General features: G+C 30.3%; 1 protein-coding gene across 1 annotated transcript in view; it reads right to left on the reverse strand.

Moving 5' to 3' along the window:
* Positions 1-19,658, reverse strand: part of LOC139424914 (uncharacterized) — a 336,554-nt gene that overhangs the window by 166,867 nt on the left and 150,029 nt on the right. The window contains exon 4 of the mRNA XM_071177022.1: positions 14,583-14,722. Within this exon, the coding sequence (XP_071033123.1) occupies positions 14,583-14,722 (140 nt within the window). The remainder of the gene's footprint in view (positions 1-14,582; positions 14,723-19,658) is intronic.

The raw sequence follows: 19,658 nt of genomic DNA on the forward strand, positions 1-19,658 counted from the left end.
AGTTGGAAACCCCTGATATAGAGCTTTGTGCATGATGACAATAAAATTTTCATTCCTATTCTGCCGGCCAACTACATAATTTCTCACCCTATTATCCCCAAAGGGAATTTACCGTTCATCTAAATTTCCCCCAAAGGGAATTTATCGTCCCTCTAAATTTCGATCTCTTTTCGACTATCTAAGAACAGTGGCTACCAACTGGCGGCCCGCGAAGCCTTTTTTGTGACCCGCGAACTAAAATATATTAGTTGTCATTTTTTTGCGGACAATTTTCGTAAAAATCCATATGGGTATTAAGTACTTTCCTTCGTTAAAAAAAGCCCCTAATTTCTTCCTTTCTGTGAAATTTAACATACCAACGGTGCAAAAAAATTTATTTCTCAGGTAAAATTCTACTTATTTTAATTTTTTATTCAATACGTTTGTTTTGTACAACTTTATAAAAATATGACAGCAATATTTAATGTTCCTTCAAACATAAAAGAGTCCTATATAAAATTTAGATAAAGTTACGGTCCGCCATTTGACTGGTGTTTTCAATTGCGGCTCCCGGCCTCATGTAAGTTGGAAACCTCTGATCTAGAAAGTTCAAAACTGAGAGAGGAGCTCTGAGCTGGATGATAAGAATCAACGTTTCAATAAAATAAAAAAAATTTATATCCTTAGACATTCAGAAATTATCTTCAGATCGCAATTTTATCTTCAAATAGAATTTATTATCAATCGGAATTTCGACCTATTACCCTTTAGCTAGAGCATTCAAAAATTTTTTTAGAGCTCTGTGTTCAATTTAAACTAGGGATCTCTGTCCTAGCACCAGTTTCCTTAGTGATGCAAGCAAAATTAATAGCTAATCGAGGTTTTTAACACTATCACTGTGACCGGCATCAGCTTTCATAAGTAAAGATGGCAAACTAAGTTTAATTTAATTACCCGGTTTAATTTAATGATGGGATTTCATTTAAGCATCCGATTTAATATAAAATTAAATTAGATTACCAAGTAAAGAGGATTTTAAGTCTTGGAAATTAAATCTTAAGACATTCAATCGATCAGTTTAAACTAGGGATTTTGAGCTCAGTTCCAAAAAAAAAAGTTGATTACTTTAATATATTTATTTCATCATCAGCGAAAAAAGTCGTTGACATTTATAGACTGCTGAATTTTTTTTTTTTTTTTTAAAATTTAAGATGTACACCAATATATTCATTAAATTGCCGTTCGATATCTTACCAAGGTTTAGTAGATCGTATTAATACGATATTAAATCTTATTGAGATTTGAAACATTTTGTTATTAAAGGAAAACTTGAGAAATCTAAGCAATCAACAAAGTGTTTATGATGCACTTTTCTAAATTGCAAATTTACTTTAAAAAAATTGATTAGATATGTTATTTACATGAAATTTATTTGGAAAATATTTCGAAATAGAGTTAATTTTTATATAAATTTACTCTAACGATGCGAGTTAACGATTTTATTTCGATTAAAGATGTATATATTAGTACATTATAAATACATTATTTATCCTTTTGCTAGGTTATTAATAGTTTATTGTAACTTACAAACTACTTATAACTATTTTAATTATTTGCTTTTAAACTAAAATTGTTAAAAACAGTTCAATAAAATTGGAAAAAAACTTTAAATTTCATAATTTGATATCAAGATATTTGTTATAGGGATATCAATGTATCGATCGTATTTGTAGCTACGAAAAATTTGAAAGAGGGCTTTCCAGCAATCATTCTGCACTGGCGCCATCTCTAGTAAAAAATAGTAACAATTCAAAATGCGTTTATTCTTTGAAAAAATTTACAAATGAGGGAAGTAAAAAATTATACAGATATATACTATAATACAAGATTATAATTTTTAAATTCGAATAAGGTATGACAGTGAGAAGTACGGATGATAAAAAAATTTTGAAATAGACACCTGAAAAGATTAATAGAAAATTATAACATTATATTATCACTAATTTTAAAATATTAAAAAAGTATTTTTGAAAGAAAAGTAAACGCCCTTATTTGTCTTAAAGCTCTTACATCTTTATTTTAATATTCGAAATACTTTAAACACACATACGAGTTTTGTTGTTAGGAATTAAAAATAGTCATTTGAGATAAGTGCGTTTCAGAATCTTTTCATTTAAGTTTTTTTCATAACTTTTCAATTAAATTAAAAAAATTGAGAAACTTATTTACTTAATTACATTACTTCTAACTGTATTTTACTTCTAACTGTATTAATTTCTTAACTGCCTGTAAATATTAAAGATGTCCATAACACAAAAAAGGGGGAAAATGCAACATATTTTTTTTTCCAACAGAAAACTAGTTCAACAGAAATTTTTTTTTAACAGAATGAGTTAAGTTACAAATTAAAATTAATATTTTGCAATCCTGAAACAAAATTTATCAACGAATGAAATGTTACCAAATTATCCAGAATGAAGATGGATTCTCTAAATTTAAACAAATTTTAAGCTTTCAAATTCTTATATTTCTAAAATTATAATTATATTTCGGTTATTTTAACTTTTAATGAGAACAATGCTTCCTTATCTCCTCGAAAAATAATTATGCTCTTACTGTTAATAGGAAGTCTTTATGAACTGAAAAGATACTTGCGCATATTTTTTTCATCTAATTCTTTCAAAAAAAAAGTTTTAAAAAAAATGATATACTTACTAATTTTATTTGTGTTTTCTAAAAAAATAATTTAACAAACAGTCAACTAGTGAAAATCTTCGGAAAGTCGAAACGAAATCTGGCTATTTCATCATGTAATGAAGAACAATTAATGCTTTTTAGGAAAAAATATGTTTTTATTATTAAAGATAAAATTAAAAATAAAAAGACAGCAAAGCTTAATATTTTTATTAATAGACATAACTTTTATTAAAAAGCGTCTATATTTCAAGAGGTTAAAAATTTATGGATTATTATAGAATTTAAAACTATACTTGCTAACTACATTTTTAAAGTTTAGTTGATAGTTTCAAACTTTGTTTGTAGATGGCAGTCACATCAGAATGTTACTTACCGAAGGAAAATCTTCGTAAAAAAAGTAATAAGGGGGCGAGTTTATCCCGACTGATTTTAACATTGTTTTAAAAACAAAAATGTAATCAACGTATAAAGAGTCTTTTCAATTTGTATTAGAGTTACTGAATAATATTATTTATAGCTGTACTTTATTACAATTTGACATTAAAAAGAGTATTTATTGGGGAACAAAAATAGAATTGGGAGGGGAATTTTCCTATTTACGTTAAAATAAAGTTTTGTGTGACCTTTAAGAATAAAAAATAAAAAATCGGTTACAGCCTGGAATTAAGATTATCCACAAGTCATGATGTCTTAAATCGAATCCCTTGACATTTTTCGGTAAGCTGGGCTCAAGTAAATTCTACTATTTCTTTTTAAACTATCTAATTTATTTATTTATTGATATTTTTATTTTTTAGTGATATTATTTATTTTTTAACACAAAACAAAATGGACGTTCCCAAAAAGGAAAAATAAAAAGAGATAAAGATAAACTATAATTAAAAAAAATAGTTAATTTAACTCTAATCTTCGATTTAAATAAAATAAAAATATTTTTCTTAAATAAAAAAAATAAAAAAAAATAAAAAAACAGATTTTTTTACTGAATTTTTTTATTTTTAGAATAATTAAAAATTACATTAGACAAAAGGAATTTTAAAATACGGATTAAAATTCTTCTTTCCAATGCTTTTTTTTCTTCGATTCAGGTAATCTTTTTCTTCGTTACAATTACCATATTAAGAGGACGCCATACCAAGGGAGAAAATATTCGTCGCAAATTCTATTTCTCCCTCCTTATACTAATTTAAAATTTAAAAGAAAGAAAAAGTAAGTTCAGGCAAACCTGAATCTTGTAAACCTGAGTCAGGCAAACATGAATTTTGAATCTTGTTCTTCTTGTTTCGAATTTTGATTCAAGGAATTAAAACGCAAACACATTATTAGAAGAGAACTTCTCCGTTACGTAATCCTAGGTTATCATCTCATAATTTATTTTCATTTGCATAGTTAAAAAAAAATAATTTTTTTTACAGTTTTTGAAACTATATGGCTTACTCTAGGTTTGACTGAACTCACTTTACTATATGCAAATTTTAAATTAGTAATTAAGGAGAGTATAGTAATTAAGTAAATAAGAGAGTAATTAGTAGAGCCCGGATTTTGATGACCTAAAAAATCTCAATTAATGCCCTTAAAAAGTGCAAAAAATGCCCTTATGAACTGCAAAAAATGCTCTCAAAAGTGCAAAAAATGCCCTTAAAATGCGAAAATTGCGCTAAAAATGCCTTATGACGTGACCTAAATAGAAGTAAAAATATTGAACTAAAACAATGTTTTACTCTTTAAAATTATTATGAGTCGTTTCAAAAAATATAAAGCAATGCAATACTTGTTCTACGTTCATTAAAGTTTGACAAATATGTTTTATATCCAAAAGTAACAAAAAAGAGGAAAATATATTGACTCCAAAACATTTTCATTTTGAATAGAAACTTAAATGAGTATAACAACTTCCATCTCATAATATTGCTAAATATCAGAATTACAGTGGATTATAAATTTTTTTTTTTAATATTTTGAAATGTAAACGAGCGTCTCTTGTCTGAAAGCAAATTTTTATACCAGGAGAAGCTTCTTTCAACGTCTACTGATGTTATTGGTGCGTACTTGAAAAGGACGGTCACACTTACTGACAATTCTTCTTCAATTCGAAAAGATGTTGCTTCACCTGTTAATATCCTAGAGATTTTCTTCACTGTTTAAAAGCCAGTGTAATAATAAAAAATTACAAAAAATAATAAAAATTAGAAAAATTTAACAAAAAATTTAAAAAATGCTGTAAAATGCAAAATACGCCCCAAAATTTTAAAGAAAATGCCCTATAAATCTCAAAAAATGCTCTAAAGGACAAAAAATGTCCAAAAATGCAAATGTCATTAAAATCCGGGCCTTATTTATTACGCACATTTAAATATTTAATTATTTTATATTCGCTGTGTCAGATAATTCTATTCCATTACGTGGTAGCAAGGGTGGTCCACGTCACCAAATTTATACTTTTATAGTAGTAAGATACCACTCGCCTTTTTTTTGTTTGTTTTTTCCTACTACTAGATCACACTCTTCCTATATAAATTTATTTATCTTGTTCAAATTTTAAATTGCTAATAAAATATTTTTCATTCACCCACTCAAGTTCGAATACTTTTTTTCTAACTGATAGTGGATGATACTTGATGTTTCAGTTTTTTCAAATATTAATTCATTAATTAAAGTTAATTAATTAATTTTAGTTTCATATGGGAGAAATTTTTTTAATTATTTAATAAAAAGTAACTATAACAAAATTTTTCTTCGTTAACCTAAGTAGGAAGTGACTTTAATTTTATTATTACCACGGATAGAACGTTTTTTTTCCGGCTTAAACCATATTTTTACCGTTTTATAGCGATAGAAAAATATATGGCATAGAAAAAGGGGATCATGAATTTACAATGAATGTTATGTTTAAAGAATGAAGGGTAATTAGCAGTTTTAACTTCTTTCTTGGCCATGATTAAAGAAAATGAACTCAAACTATATCCAGAATATTTATTTTGTTGCAATCAACGTACATAAAATTTTTTGGAAATTTTTTTTAATCAAGGAATCGAATAAAATAGATAAAGCACTAAAAAAAGGCACTGCCCTCTAAAAATAGAAGATCATAAAATGTTTCCTGAATTTATCCGATTATTGGATGTGGGTTGACTCAAGGGAAGTTCTACATAAGAGTTAACGGTAAATCAATATTTAAACTCATCTAAAATCTACTAAGTTTTGATTAAAAAAGGAAACATCAACCACTGAGTGGTTTGCATAGGGAAGATTTGAAAATACCGGTGAATGATTGATTTATGTTCAAATTTATCCAACTAGTTAAATTACTCTGGTACATGATTTTTAAATAATTCAAAATGCGGCGATAATGGGAACAGACATTTTTCCGTTCCAAAAATATCAGTGCACTTTATTTTGGACGTATATTTTAACCAACTTTCATTTCTCTGTGCACGTTAAAACTTGCAATTGCAGGTTTCTTTGTTTTTCTGAATAGCTAGATCACTCGAATTAAAATTGGAGCGCTGAGCTGGGCATCAGAGCCGTGATAGCTCATGGATAGAGCGTTGGTCTGGCGATGAGGTGAATCTAGTTCGAATCCCAGCGATGGCTGATCGATACGAATTCTACAACAAGCTCGCACCGATCACAGTGCTGACGTAAAATATCCTCAGTGGTAGATCGTTGATGGGTTAGAATCCCCTTGCCGTCAAGCTAACCGTAGGAGGTTCTCGTGGTCATCCTCTCCTTGTAACGCAAATGCGGGTTAGTTCCATCAAAAAATCGTCCACAAAAGCGAATTTCTCCCAATACTCAATCCAGGAGTTCCCTTGTCTTCTGGATTGAGTTCAAAATAACGAGGCTACGGAGTTGAACATTAGTAGTCGTAAACCAAGAAAATTGGGTCGGTTGCTAAGCGACTGTTAAAAAATAATATAAAATGACAAACAGAATTTATCATCTAAATTTCAACCATTTTTCGACTAGCTAGATGGATAAAATTTCAACTATAATTGTGCGCTTGCTAAACGCACGTTTCAATCGTTCCTGGACCACCAAAAGCAGAGCTTACCGATAATTAATTATCAATTTAAATTTCAGCTTAGAGCCGACCCACTTGTCTAGTGGTTACTGTAATGGACCACGAAGTCAGTTGTGGGTTCGAATCCCACCGTAGGCATGGATGTAACTTTCTCTGTGTGTGTTCTATGCCCTTTCTACTGTGGGATTGTGTGAATGTAACCGGGTGTTTGTGTGTAATAAACGGGTTTGTGGTTCTTTGACGTGGGCGACGTTACTCCACCGCCGTGATTAAGCCACAGGTGCCAATTGGATAAAGATAAGAGAGTCGAATGTCGAATTCTGGCATTTACGAGGCTAATGGGAAATAGTCCCAAGTGACCGCCATTTAAAAATAAATTCAGCTTAGAGCAAACAACTGGGGCTCAGATGGTAATACAAGTTTCAATTCTCTACTGACCTGACCGCTAGAAGTAGACATCCATCACAGTGGAAGCTTTAGTTAATTTTCTAGCAAACATATAATGAATGAAATTTTAAAAAGGAAAATTATTTATACAAAAAAAAAAGAGTTTATGGAAAACGAGAAAAGACATTTTATAAATAGATTCCAGCTATTCTTCTGTCTCATACTTTTGTTTTCATGTAACTGAAGTCTTTGTGTTGTAGGAAAGGTCTTCTGAATAAAATATTTAAAAGCTAGTACATTTTTTTATATGAGATGACAGCATGATCCTAAAACGCTTCATAGCATGAGAAACGATGAATGGTGAAGTGTTCTTTTGACGCTTTTTATATACTACAGGGAGAACAAAATAAGAAAAACACAATTTTTGCTGTCGTAATACTTTTAGTATCGATATTTATAAAAAATATCAACGAGAAGGTATTATTTAGATGTCACCGTGAATGATCAAAATAAAGAGAATGTCTACTTCCACAAGTGAATGTCAACAATCACATAGTCGCTTTGGTGAATGTCCTCCGAAATATTTGTTATATCCGATTTGATATTAATTTCATCGTTGATATTATTATATTTATTCGATATTTTAATACCAGCTGATGATAGATTTGGAGAAACATCAGTGTTCGGAGTACCGGTTAAATGTATACCTGGCAGTGGCACTGAACCTTAAGAAAACACTGATGTAGGGCATACAGGGCAGTGGCACTTAACTAGACCTAGTATATATTTCGAACATTTACCAACGCGACTATGTGATTGCTTTTTTTTGTATATAACAGTCGTTGAACAGCCGACCCAATTTTTGGGTTTATGCCTACTAATATGCTGCTCCGTAGCCTTGTAATTTTGAACCCAATCCAGAAGACAAGAGAACTTCCGGATCAAATATTGGGAGAAATTTGCCTTCGTGGAATACTTTTTGATGGAGCTAACCCACATTTGCGTTACATGGAAAGGAAGACCACGAGAACCTACCACGGTTGGCCTGACAACAAGGGGACTCTAACCCATGACCCCATTTACCACTGAGGATATTTCACGTCTGCACTGTGATCGATGTAAGGTATCGACCAGTCATCGCCGGGATCGAACCCCAGTTCTCCTCATTGGCGACTATGTGATTGTTAGCATTCACCGGTGGTAGTCAACAGTCACCAATTTAAGTCGTTCTCAGTAACATAAACACTCTCTGTAAAAACATATTTGATCCTGAAAATCGGATATATTTTAATCGTTATGGTATGAGACACATTAAAGATAAACCTGTAAAAGTGACCACCTGCGTAAAGTAAACACCTGAGTAAGGTGACCATTTTCTACAAGTTTTATTTAAAAAGTCCTTTTTAAAGAGTCTTCATAAAGTGACCACCCCTACATAGTGACCATTTGACATGGTCCCGAGGGTGGTCAATTTAGACAGGTTCCACTGTATATTTAAACAAATGTTTCCTCAAAGTGATTTTTGGTTGAACATTAAGGCATTTCGTTTTTCCATTATACTCAAAACTTAATAGCAAAACATAATACTCTTGGGAAATGTTTTTGGTGCCCCATTATTTAACGTATAATATTTTTAAAAAATCAGCAATTTTTACGCTTGTTTCTACATGAGATGATGAATTTATGAGCTTTGCTAATGAAGCGCTCATTTGAGAACAAAACAAAATGGCAAGATAGTTTTCTTGAAATAATATGTAATTAGTTTAAAAAAATGGATGTATGCAAATTTCACCCGTAAATGTTTTTTTCCCACGTTCTTAAACAAAAGCATTTTAGCCAAGATGCTAATTGTCTTTTTAAATGCAAATGAAGCAGCCTTTAGAGAATTGACAAGATGAACTTTATCTCGCTGGCAAAATTATTTTTAGAATAGTTTAAGTGTAAAAAGCTTGAAGTTTAATGTTTCTTCTTGGAATTATGAACATAAATACCAAAAGGGAACTTCTCTTTTTTTTTTAAAAAAAAATTGCTTACTAAAGTGCGCTTAAAACTATTCTCAGGGTTTAAATTTTTGAATATTATTACAATTTTTTATGAACTCGCTACTATTTCAGTGATAATGAAATGTCGACTTCTGTCTTCTAACTCAAATCTTTATTGGAGCTCTTTGCCTAGTATTTCAGTTAAGGTCATAACTTAATAAATTTTTTTATTTCCTTAATTTTAAAACCGTCGTTGAACAGCCGACCCTATTTTTTGGATTTGCAACTGCTAATGTTCAACTCCGTAGCCTTGTCAATTTGAATCCAATCCGGAAGACAAGGGAACTCCTGGATCAAGTATTGAGAGAAATTTGACTTCGTGGAGGATTTTTTGTTGAAACTAACCAGCATTTGCGTTACAAGGAGAGGAAGACCAAGAGAACCTCCCACGGATAGCCTGGCGGAAAAGAACTCTAACCCATGATTAGTCTGCCACTGAGTATATTCCCCGTCAGCACTGTGGTCGGTGCAAGATGGGTGCGGATTCGTATCGAACAGAAATTTCTGGGATTCGATCCCGGTTCACCTCATTGGAAGGCGGAGGCACTATCCCCTGAGCCATCGTGGCGTACTTAATAAAAATTGTCATTATTTGAAATTTTGACCATTTTTCGCCACATACCAACAATGCTAAAAAGAAAAAACTGAAATGAGCAAATTTTTTTTTAAAAAATTACGTTTTTCAAATAGATTGAAAAAGAGAATATATGATTTTTCTCAGACCTACAAAACGAAAATCGAAAGGTGCATCACTTTTGTAATAAGCTACGGTGAAACCTCAAGGAAAGACCACCTCTGTGTAACGACCACTTTTGAGAGACACGGAATTTTTTCCGTAGACTTTGTATTGAAGAAAACTTTTTAGGAGAGACCATTAAAATCTCGTCCAGGGACCAGGAAAAAAATCTGCACCTAATGCGGAAAAGGTCAAATAAGGAAACATGAAAAAATATCAAAACAAATAATATTAGCGAAACAAACAAGTAGATTAAAATGTATTCAAAATATGTGCGAGAGGATCTTAATTACAGAGCTCTTTTTGACAATACAACCTAATACTGCAGTCAGAGTGCCCTAAAGATGATGAATCATTTAAGATGATACATATTATTAAAGATGATGATGAATAAAGATGATGAATTATTCAATTATTGAGTTGAAAGTTAAATTAGAAAAAAAAATTATTTCAGAAAAAACAAGCACATCAATTAAGCGTTTTATCACTTTTTAAAGCTAACTAATTTTTATGATATAAAATTAAATGCAGATATAAACAAAAAACATAATTGTTTATTTATTTGAAACAGATTTATCATTCATAATTGGTAAATTTATTTTTACACATAATTATATCAGTTGTGATAATTTTTACAGACGCTTAATTTTATTCATCAATCCACCTTTTCAGGAATAGAACAGAAGTTGCATTTCTGCACCAAGAAAATGGCACTAACTAAAATTAAAATTGCTTGGGAAAAATCATGTACTTTCAATAAAAAAGGAGGTCAATGGAGTCAATGGAGGTAACCTATAAGAACGACCAACCTTCATCAACCAGCGGAGGGTGGTCGCTCCCGAGAGGTTTCACGAGATAATCATCACAGAAACATCTTTCCTCATCGTCTCACAAAGTGCCTTCGGTTTTTAAATTATCGGTTTCTTTAAAAAAGCTTCCTTTTTATAAGAGATTTTTAAGTTAGTGTTTTTTATTATTGATTGTTGCAGTTGGAGGATAAAATTAGCAAATCTTACCATTACTACGACAAACAGTATAAGAAATGATTGTCAAACTGCAGAAATTGATAAATCGTCATGTGAATAACAAAAGTTATTAAGCTAAATCAGTTGAGATATTTTATCAAATTTCAATTCATTAAGCTTTGTGGACGAAATAAACTCATGTTCGAGAGATTTTAAAGGGATCGAATTTCTAAATTACTGAAACGATGGAGGGCTTAAAATAGAGGCATATAAAATATAATTTTATTCGAATTGTTCCTGTCCCTTTTCAAACTTTGCCGACAATCTCTTACAGCGGCATATGTAAGATATAAAACAGTCGAACTTTGTTCCTTTGACATGAAGAATTTCTTCTTCATTTCGTGAATCTTACTTCTCAAGAATCGCTAAAATATCCTAGCTTTTTTTTCAGACATGATTTAGTGAATCTACAAATCTGTGTTTACTTAAAGGATTGTGAAAAAGGAAAAGGATCCTTGAAATAAAGAGTACAATAAGGACATTTGTATGAAACTCTTCAGTTTATCGAATGTTCGAAAAGAATTTATTGCGAGATCCACGACACTTCTAAGAGTTTTTGCTCTAAAATAGTTTTTAGCACTTAAATTTAGTCCCGCATTTAACCCAAATTTTATAATAACTTCCGACCTGCTTTAAGAATAAGAAGATTTTTATTTGAGGGACTTTAAGCAAGTTTTCTACTGTGAATTTTGGAAATGAAACAAAAACTAATCCATCATCCAAAGTCCAATTAATGCATATTAAACTCACTTCTAATTGATTTAAATATACTGTTTAATCACGTAACGGCCAGAAATGGTTATACTGCTCCGTATATAAATGTATATAAGCCGTATATAAATGAATTTAAGCCGTATATAAATGTATATAAGCCGTATATAAATGTATATAAGCCGTATATAAATGTATTTAAGCCGTATATAAATGTATTTAAATCGTATATAAGCAATTCAAATCTGGATCACCTACCAACTACATCGGAATTTCTGTTGTTTTAAAAAATATTTTTCTTAGTTGCAAAATTTTTTTGGCCTGCTACGTATAAATAATTTTAATAATATATATAAAAGGTGACATAGATCATGCAGATAAAAATTCTATTTCTTTTGAAAATGCCGTTCATTGCCACATGAAAAATATTTTGGACCAACCTTAAATATCATTAAAAATTATTGTTATTTGTTTTAGGTATTCCTCATCTATCATTTTTACTCATAGCTTAATTCATAACACTATTATAAGATACAACGTTATTTAGTCGTGATATTTGTTTTAGGTATTCCTCATCCATCATTTATACTCATAGCTTAATTCATAACACTAGATACAACGTTATTTAGTCATGATATTTGTTTTAAGTATTCCGCATCCATCATTTATACTCATAGCTTAATTCATAACACTAGATACAACGTTATTTAGTCATGATATTTGTTTTAAGTATTCCTCATCCATCATTTATAGTCACAGATTAATTCAGAACACTTTTATAAGATACAACATTATTCTGTCATGATATTTGTTTCAGGTATGCCTCATCTATCATTTATACTCATAGATTAATTCATAGCACTATTATAAAATATAGCGTTATTTAGTCATGATATTTGTTTTAAGTATTCCTCATCCATCATTTATAGTCACAGATTAATTCATAACACTTTTATAAGATACAACATTATTTTGTCATGATATTCGTTTTAGATATGCCTCATCTATCATTTATACTCATATATTAATTCATAACACTATTATAAGATATAACGTTATTTAGTCATGATATTTGTTTTAGGTATTCCTCATCCATCATTTATACTCATAGCTTAATTCATAACACTATTATAAGATATAACGTTATTTAGTCATGATATTTAGTCATTATTTAGTCATGTTTTAGATATTCCTTACCCATCATTTATACTTGAAACGAATAGATGCAATAAACAGCTTACAAATTTTACCAGTTGTTGACTTCATTACAATGTTTGACTTAATTATATTGCACACGTAAAATATTGCTCAAATAAACTGCTCTTATCAAGTTTCATTATTAACTGCATCCTTATGCCGCGAGACATTTGATCTTTCCACATGGACCCCTCCAAGCTATTTTAGGAGCTAACTTTGAGTTCAGAAAAGTTATGGAGAATTACTTTTAGTTAAAAGGTTTCAAATAAAGCCTTCGAGAATTTCATAACCATTCTGGATTAAAGCATAGCTCAGGGGGAGAAGTGTGTGAAGACGACGCATAAATTTAATTTGTAATCACCATATGTTAGCTTTGTCATTTCTGGAATTAAAAAAGCGAAAAAAAATATTATTTTTATCGGAACTTATTCCTCGAACTCTTTTCTTAAAAGTAGAGATTCTTATTTTTTTTAAAAAAAGTTTTTCAATTTTTTGCGAGAAATACGATGTAACATAATATTGACAGAAATAAAATCTTCTAAAATATGACTGAAGCTTTTTCTTTAAAAATTTGTTGAAGTTCGTAAAAAAAAACCCACCTTTCAATGCATTCATTGACTTGAGCACGAGTGAATTTAAGTTAGAGCACGAGTTAATTTCGCAATAACTTCATATAAGATCTCGTTAATTGGTCCACTGGTTTCAGTGGCGTTGCCAAGGGGACTCCCCTTTCCAAAATATTAAGAAAATTATCAGATAAAGAATACACTTGTCTCATTTTATTGGAACTCGTTATATTGATCCTATTGATCCTGACTGATCTTATTTCATTGATCCTGATTGGTTGCTGAAACATGGCAGTTGTTTACGTTAGCAACTGTTCTTTGCATTCTAATTAGATTATGCCAAATTTGCCAAGTATCAATTCCTCTTAAGTGAGATATTCTCTATTCACTAAAATTTCAATTCCTTCATTATATATTTCTTACTTACCACAAAGACAGGCACGAAGCCATGTAGAACATAAAGAAACTAATTATGCATCGAAGTTGCCAGGTACACAATACAAAAATATATCACGGTTACAGTAAAATGCATATATATATATATATGCCTTTGTTTAAGAAAAATTCCTGGAATCTGAAACCTTAAGTACTGTTGTGCCAGCTGTAATTATATTCTGAGTTACAAACATCTTATATTTAACCACGTGAAATTGTTTCCTTTTATTAACTTTGCATCCCTACTGAAGATGCGACATCAATATCTCTTCTGATTTATACTGTTTATTTTCTTCGTAATGTTTGTTTGTATTTAGTTCATTTCTAAGTGACGTTATTTTCTGGATTTCATATTTAATATTCTACCCATTTGTTAAAATTCTAATTTGAAAATTTTGAATATGTCTTCTTATGTGATTGAACCGTTGAACTTTCGGAGTAAGTTAGCTAGTTATTAGTTATAGCTAGTTATAGTTGTTAGCTAGTTAAGCTAGTTATTAGTAGTCGTAAACCGATAAAATTGGGTCGTCTTTTTAACGACGGTTACATTAAAAAAAAAAAAAAAAACGATTAGCTGGTGCTGACGTCATAGGTCACGTGAGTGGGTATCTGTGCTCTTCTTGAAGTGCAAGTAGTGCCCAATTTATCAAAACATTGAAGTAACAGCGATTTTTTAAAAAAAAAAACATTCTTGAGTCACAATTCGAAGATTAAAGGCAAATATTGAATAAGGAAAAAAAATGTCTCTGACATATTCGAATCATGCATGTTTAGAATACTTACTGTGGGTGATGGTGGGTACCTTGGTATCAGGATCGAGGGGGGCCTGAATAATGCTGAGGCTTGGTGAAATGATGGCAGGAAGGGTTTTGGCACGTAGGAGAGGAATCCTTTTTTTGATCGATGACTTCTCCGACAAATGGCTGTTGGAAAAAAAGGAAAAAAATAAATAAACGCCGAATGCACTAAACATACAAAATTGAGAATTCCTTTTCTATGCAGCAGTGTTGGGCGATCTGAATTTCTGAGAGATGCTCTAACATATTTAATGTGAAGTCTAGGACAAAAAACTATTATAAAATTAAAATATAATTTTATTTACACTAGATTGCCTAAGGAAGTCATTTTGACTGTTTTTTAATTTCAATTATAAAAACAATGATGTATATAATGACGCAATTTCCTAGAATTTATTGATTTTTATGAGTATTTTTATTGTTGATATTTACTAATAACTTGTTATATGACTGAAAATAATATCAAAAATTAATTTTAAACAAATAATTTTAAACGTTAGTTATTCTTTCACAATGGTGTCATTTTGACTGCTTTTGGGCAATATTGGTATTTCAGTCTTTCTAGTGCTAAGAGCTGGATCGAGATCCTGGAAAGTACAGCATTTCACATGTCTATAGTTTAGCTTAAAAAATGTGCTAAAAAATATTTGAATGCTTAAAATTTTTTTTAAATATTAATGTTTTTAAATATTTAAAACAATTTTTAGCACTAGAAAGACTAAAAAGTCACAAAATTCTAAGAAATTGTGTCATTATATATATTTCTAATTGAAATTAAAAAGCAGTCAAAATCACTTCCTTGGGCCTTAAATGTTTAAAAAACTGTTTCGATATATGATAGTTATAACATAAATTAAAAAGTTTTGATTTAATTTTTTTACATATTTTATAACAGTGATGAAACGATAGGTGAGATAGATATGAAAAAAAGAATTTATGTAATGTATACTTTATGGAAAGTGGAAAAGGATAAACGAAATACTTTCAGTGTGTTATTTCCTAATTCTATGTACCATGTTCTGAATTGTAAACAATGATGAAACTGTGGGCGAGATAGATAGGAACTTTCTGTTTATCAGTAGTGAATTTTAGCCGTTGATTCATATGACAGACCTCAAATATTTTTGTTCTAAATTTTTTTGGTGTATTAGTTTTATTCTTAGACATATATCAATTGTTTCAATCATCTACTTTAATTATAACTAGGAGGCTCCGCCCCCTGATCGCTAACGCTCGCCAACCCCCGAGAATTGCTACGTAATCCTATGTGGTTCACGACGTGAACCATGGCTCGCTGCGCTCGCTCGCCAATGAACACAATGTTCTAGCACAAAGACATAATATATTATCATCAAAGACATAGTATTTTATCATCAAAGACATAGTATTGTACTTATGTAGAAGAATTCTACCAATGTTCTTATTGGCTTTTAAAAAAGTATATTAGCTATTTAGATTGTACATGGTGAAAAAATCAAAACATTAGCTAAATAAGAAACATATTAGCAAAATAAATTATCAAATATTGCTTCACTAATATTCTGCATTTTAAAGCGTGAAAATTCAATGCATAAATAAACGCGAAATATAAAAAAATTCAATGCATTCAATACAAACACTTAAACGTTTTTTAGACGTTTAGGTAGCTCCCAGTAGAAAAATATCAATTCAACAGCGGCCTTTTAAAGCATTCTCACTTCAATTAATTAATTAATTCCTAATTGAGTTTAAATTAAATATTGTCATGTTTTTAGTGCATGAATCTGAATTGAACAACCTGATAATGCTCACTCTTGTTATTGTTATCTGGTTGCTCACTACGTGCTCTTGCGCGCCGAATCCAATCAATTAAAAATGAAAACTGTTGCCAGCGCGAAAAAAGAAATATAATCGGCTTTATTGATACACATACGTACGTATTAGCGTTTTATATAACAAGATAGATAGATTTGTTTTTAAAACTGTGATGACAGCAATTTCTCTATAAAAGTAATCAGAAATAAAGAACAATATTTAAATGTTGACAGATAATTTTTTCGTTTTGATTTAAGATTATTTTTAATTTGTCGCAACTTATCTTACCAATAAATAAAATATCGTACATGAAACTGTTTAGAACATTTCAAACAGACGGCACATCGCATCTGTTAAGTCGAATTGTATTCAAAGTTTTAGGCGGAAAACTTTGAAGTTTAAATAATCGTCCTTGCAGTTGGAACATTTTGAGGTTATTGCTCATTCATGCAACAAGCCTCGAAGACCAGAAAAATAAACCGTTTATTAAATTTCCCGTCCACCATGCTGCTGCTACTGTGCTGAATACATTTCCATCTTTCTTAACAAGCGACTTTTTTTTATTCCATTTTTATCAAAAGCTCCTGAGTGTTGGAAGAAATTGTGTTGGAGAGAGTTTCAAGAAATTGGCATTTAAATAAGATACGAACTTAACAAATAGAACGCACCAGAGAATAACCTTTTAGAGAATAGAAAAAGGATTCATTCTTTTTCTAAAGATGCAAATGGATCTTTTAAGAAGAGTTTTTTATTTAAAGAGAATGTGTTTTCTGCGATGCAACTTAGATAAGACTTTGTAATAGGATTCTGAGATAATCATAAGAACCTTGTAAAATATTGTTTCGTTACAGCTTTTTATGCAGATCTTTTTTTAAAGGTCAATTATTTCTTTTTACTTACAAGAGGTAAAAAATCATCACTAGTATTTCTTTTGCACAATCCTTATTCTAAATAGCGCAAAACTAAACTAAGAATTCTGCGTAAAAAGAGAGATAATGAAAAACTGAGACCACTACAGATAACAACGAACCTTAAAACATGATGCTGCTGTTTGGTATTTTTTTTCTTCCACTGAAATGCTTTGAAAATTGTAAAAATTATTTTCAAGAATTTTCCATTAAAATCCAGAGAACACAACTCCATTGTGAAACGAAATCAAACTTTGTTATCAAGATTTATGCAGTTATAAAAATGTTCTCATAAGAAAATATCTTTTGAAGAAAATGAAATAAATGAATTTGCTTATCAAAATCTTTCATTTTGCATACCAGTAATGCATACGCAGCTTAAAACAGATAATTAAAATACATATTTAATATCGACATTTCTATTACGACATAACTATTTAAAGAAATTTTTTTTGTTTCTCCTGAAATTGTGGTCTTTTGAATATTTCACACCGTCTTAAGTACAGATGCATACAAATCGTGATTATATAAACATTATAAATGTTTATGTGAGTAACATAAAGAATAAAATTAATCTTTTTGTTATTTCTTTGTCCAAATTCTCTTTCTTAATTCATTTCTCGAAACGAAACCCGTTCTTATAGTTAATGTTCACATCTAGTATCTCAATTCTGAATTTAGATTAAAGAATACGCTAGAATAACCATTTTAATTTCTTCCCCATAAGCAAACGAGAAAACGTGAGAAATCCCTTGACTTATTTTTTGAGAGAATAATAAGAAATAATAAATCCCTTTCTGCATGTGACAAGGGGGAAAAGCTTGATTTTTAAAAATTTTCTCATTATTCACTACTGCGATTACTTACTACTATGGACTTATATATATCCCAGACGTCGTTACTGTATGACTTTTAATTCATTTTATTTTTACCCAACTTAGACTTAGCTTTATTATTCGCACCCCCTTTCCCACCCTTAATTCTATTATTTGAGATGAAGGAGAAAATATTCCCCAGAGATAGGCACTCTGTTTTAACTGTATCAGCCAGTCTGTCAGGGAAAGCTTGCGACATTTTCCCAAATATAAAGCAATGAATCAGTTCGGTTTTGCTGGTTTTATGCTCTCATATATATTCATATATGAATAAATAGCATCTTTTATATATATATATATATATATAAATGGTGTATGACAAAATTAAGGTTATAAAGAGTAATTTTTATTTTAAGATTAAGATAATTATTCTTTACTCAGAAATATCGCATTTATTGTAAAGGATGTGCCCTGTTGAAGACCTTCACTGTTGCGCATTAAAATTTTTGCTGCTTAATTCTTCTTCTTTGNATTATAGAATGCAGAGGTAATAATTTTAAGTGTGAGAGCCTGAGTAATCCCTCGACCTATTATAGTTAATAATGTTGGCCTTTCATAGCTTAAAAAAAAATTTAAGAAGTCGGAAATATATTTAAGTATGGAAGAAAACAAATTTCAGTGAATAATTCATCGCTTTTTGTATGAATCGTTAAATAGAAGCCATCAGGTACATCTCAAAAAATTATTAACACAGTCAACGTGATTTGCAGGATGAGGTAATTTGGTGATAGTTCTTGCAAAGATTCAAAACACTAATTTCAAAAAAAAAAAAAAAAAAAAAAAAAAAAAAAAAAAATTATTTCTCGCTGCTTCCCTCTTCAATTTGGTTCCACTTACAAGTGAAAAAATTAAGTTTCGGGAGGTTACATTTCAGTGAAGAGTCGTTCGCATCATTTATTCGAACTCTTTAGTTGGTTTTCCATCGGAGCGTAAATTTTTAACCTTCTTGTTACGAGCGCCGTTTTTACCCGGCACCCGCCCGATGCCCTGTCTGTTCGAGCGCCGTTTTTAGCCGGGGTCCACCGTTATACTGTTTGAAAACGAGTCCAATCTGCTTCAAAATGCCACTGGTTAATAGTCGTTTGACCTATATTAGATTAATACCACCACAAGTGTATTTTGCAAGCGATAAATATATTTTGTAAGAGAGAAAAAAAAAATTCAATAATGAAAAAAATTTTGATCGCCGAAATGCGATCAGGTTACCCATTGGCAAAATGATTGTTTTCTAATTTATTTTATTATTCTTTTACCCTCTTTATTTGTGACATTCACCTGAATTAGTATTGAAACCNTGTAAGAGGGAAAAAAAAAAAAAAATTCAATAATGAAAAAAATTGTGATCGCCGAAATGCGATCAGGTTACTCATTGGCAAATTTGTTGTTTTCTAATTATTTTATAATTTTTTTACCCTCTTTATTTGTGACATTCACCTGAATTAGTATTGAAACCGATCCAGTTTGAACCGTAGGTTAGAATTTCTG

Source organism: Parasteatoda tepidariorum, chromosome 2 (genome assembly GCF_043381705.1).
Source record: "Parasteatoda tepidariorum isolate YZ-2023 chromosome 2, CAS_Ptep_4.0, whole genome shotgun sequence".
Lineage (NCBI taxonomy): Eukaryota > Metazoa > Arthropoda > Arachnida > Araneae > Theridiidae > Parasteatoda > Parasteatoda tepidariorum.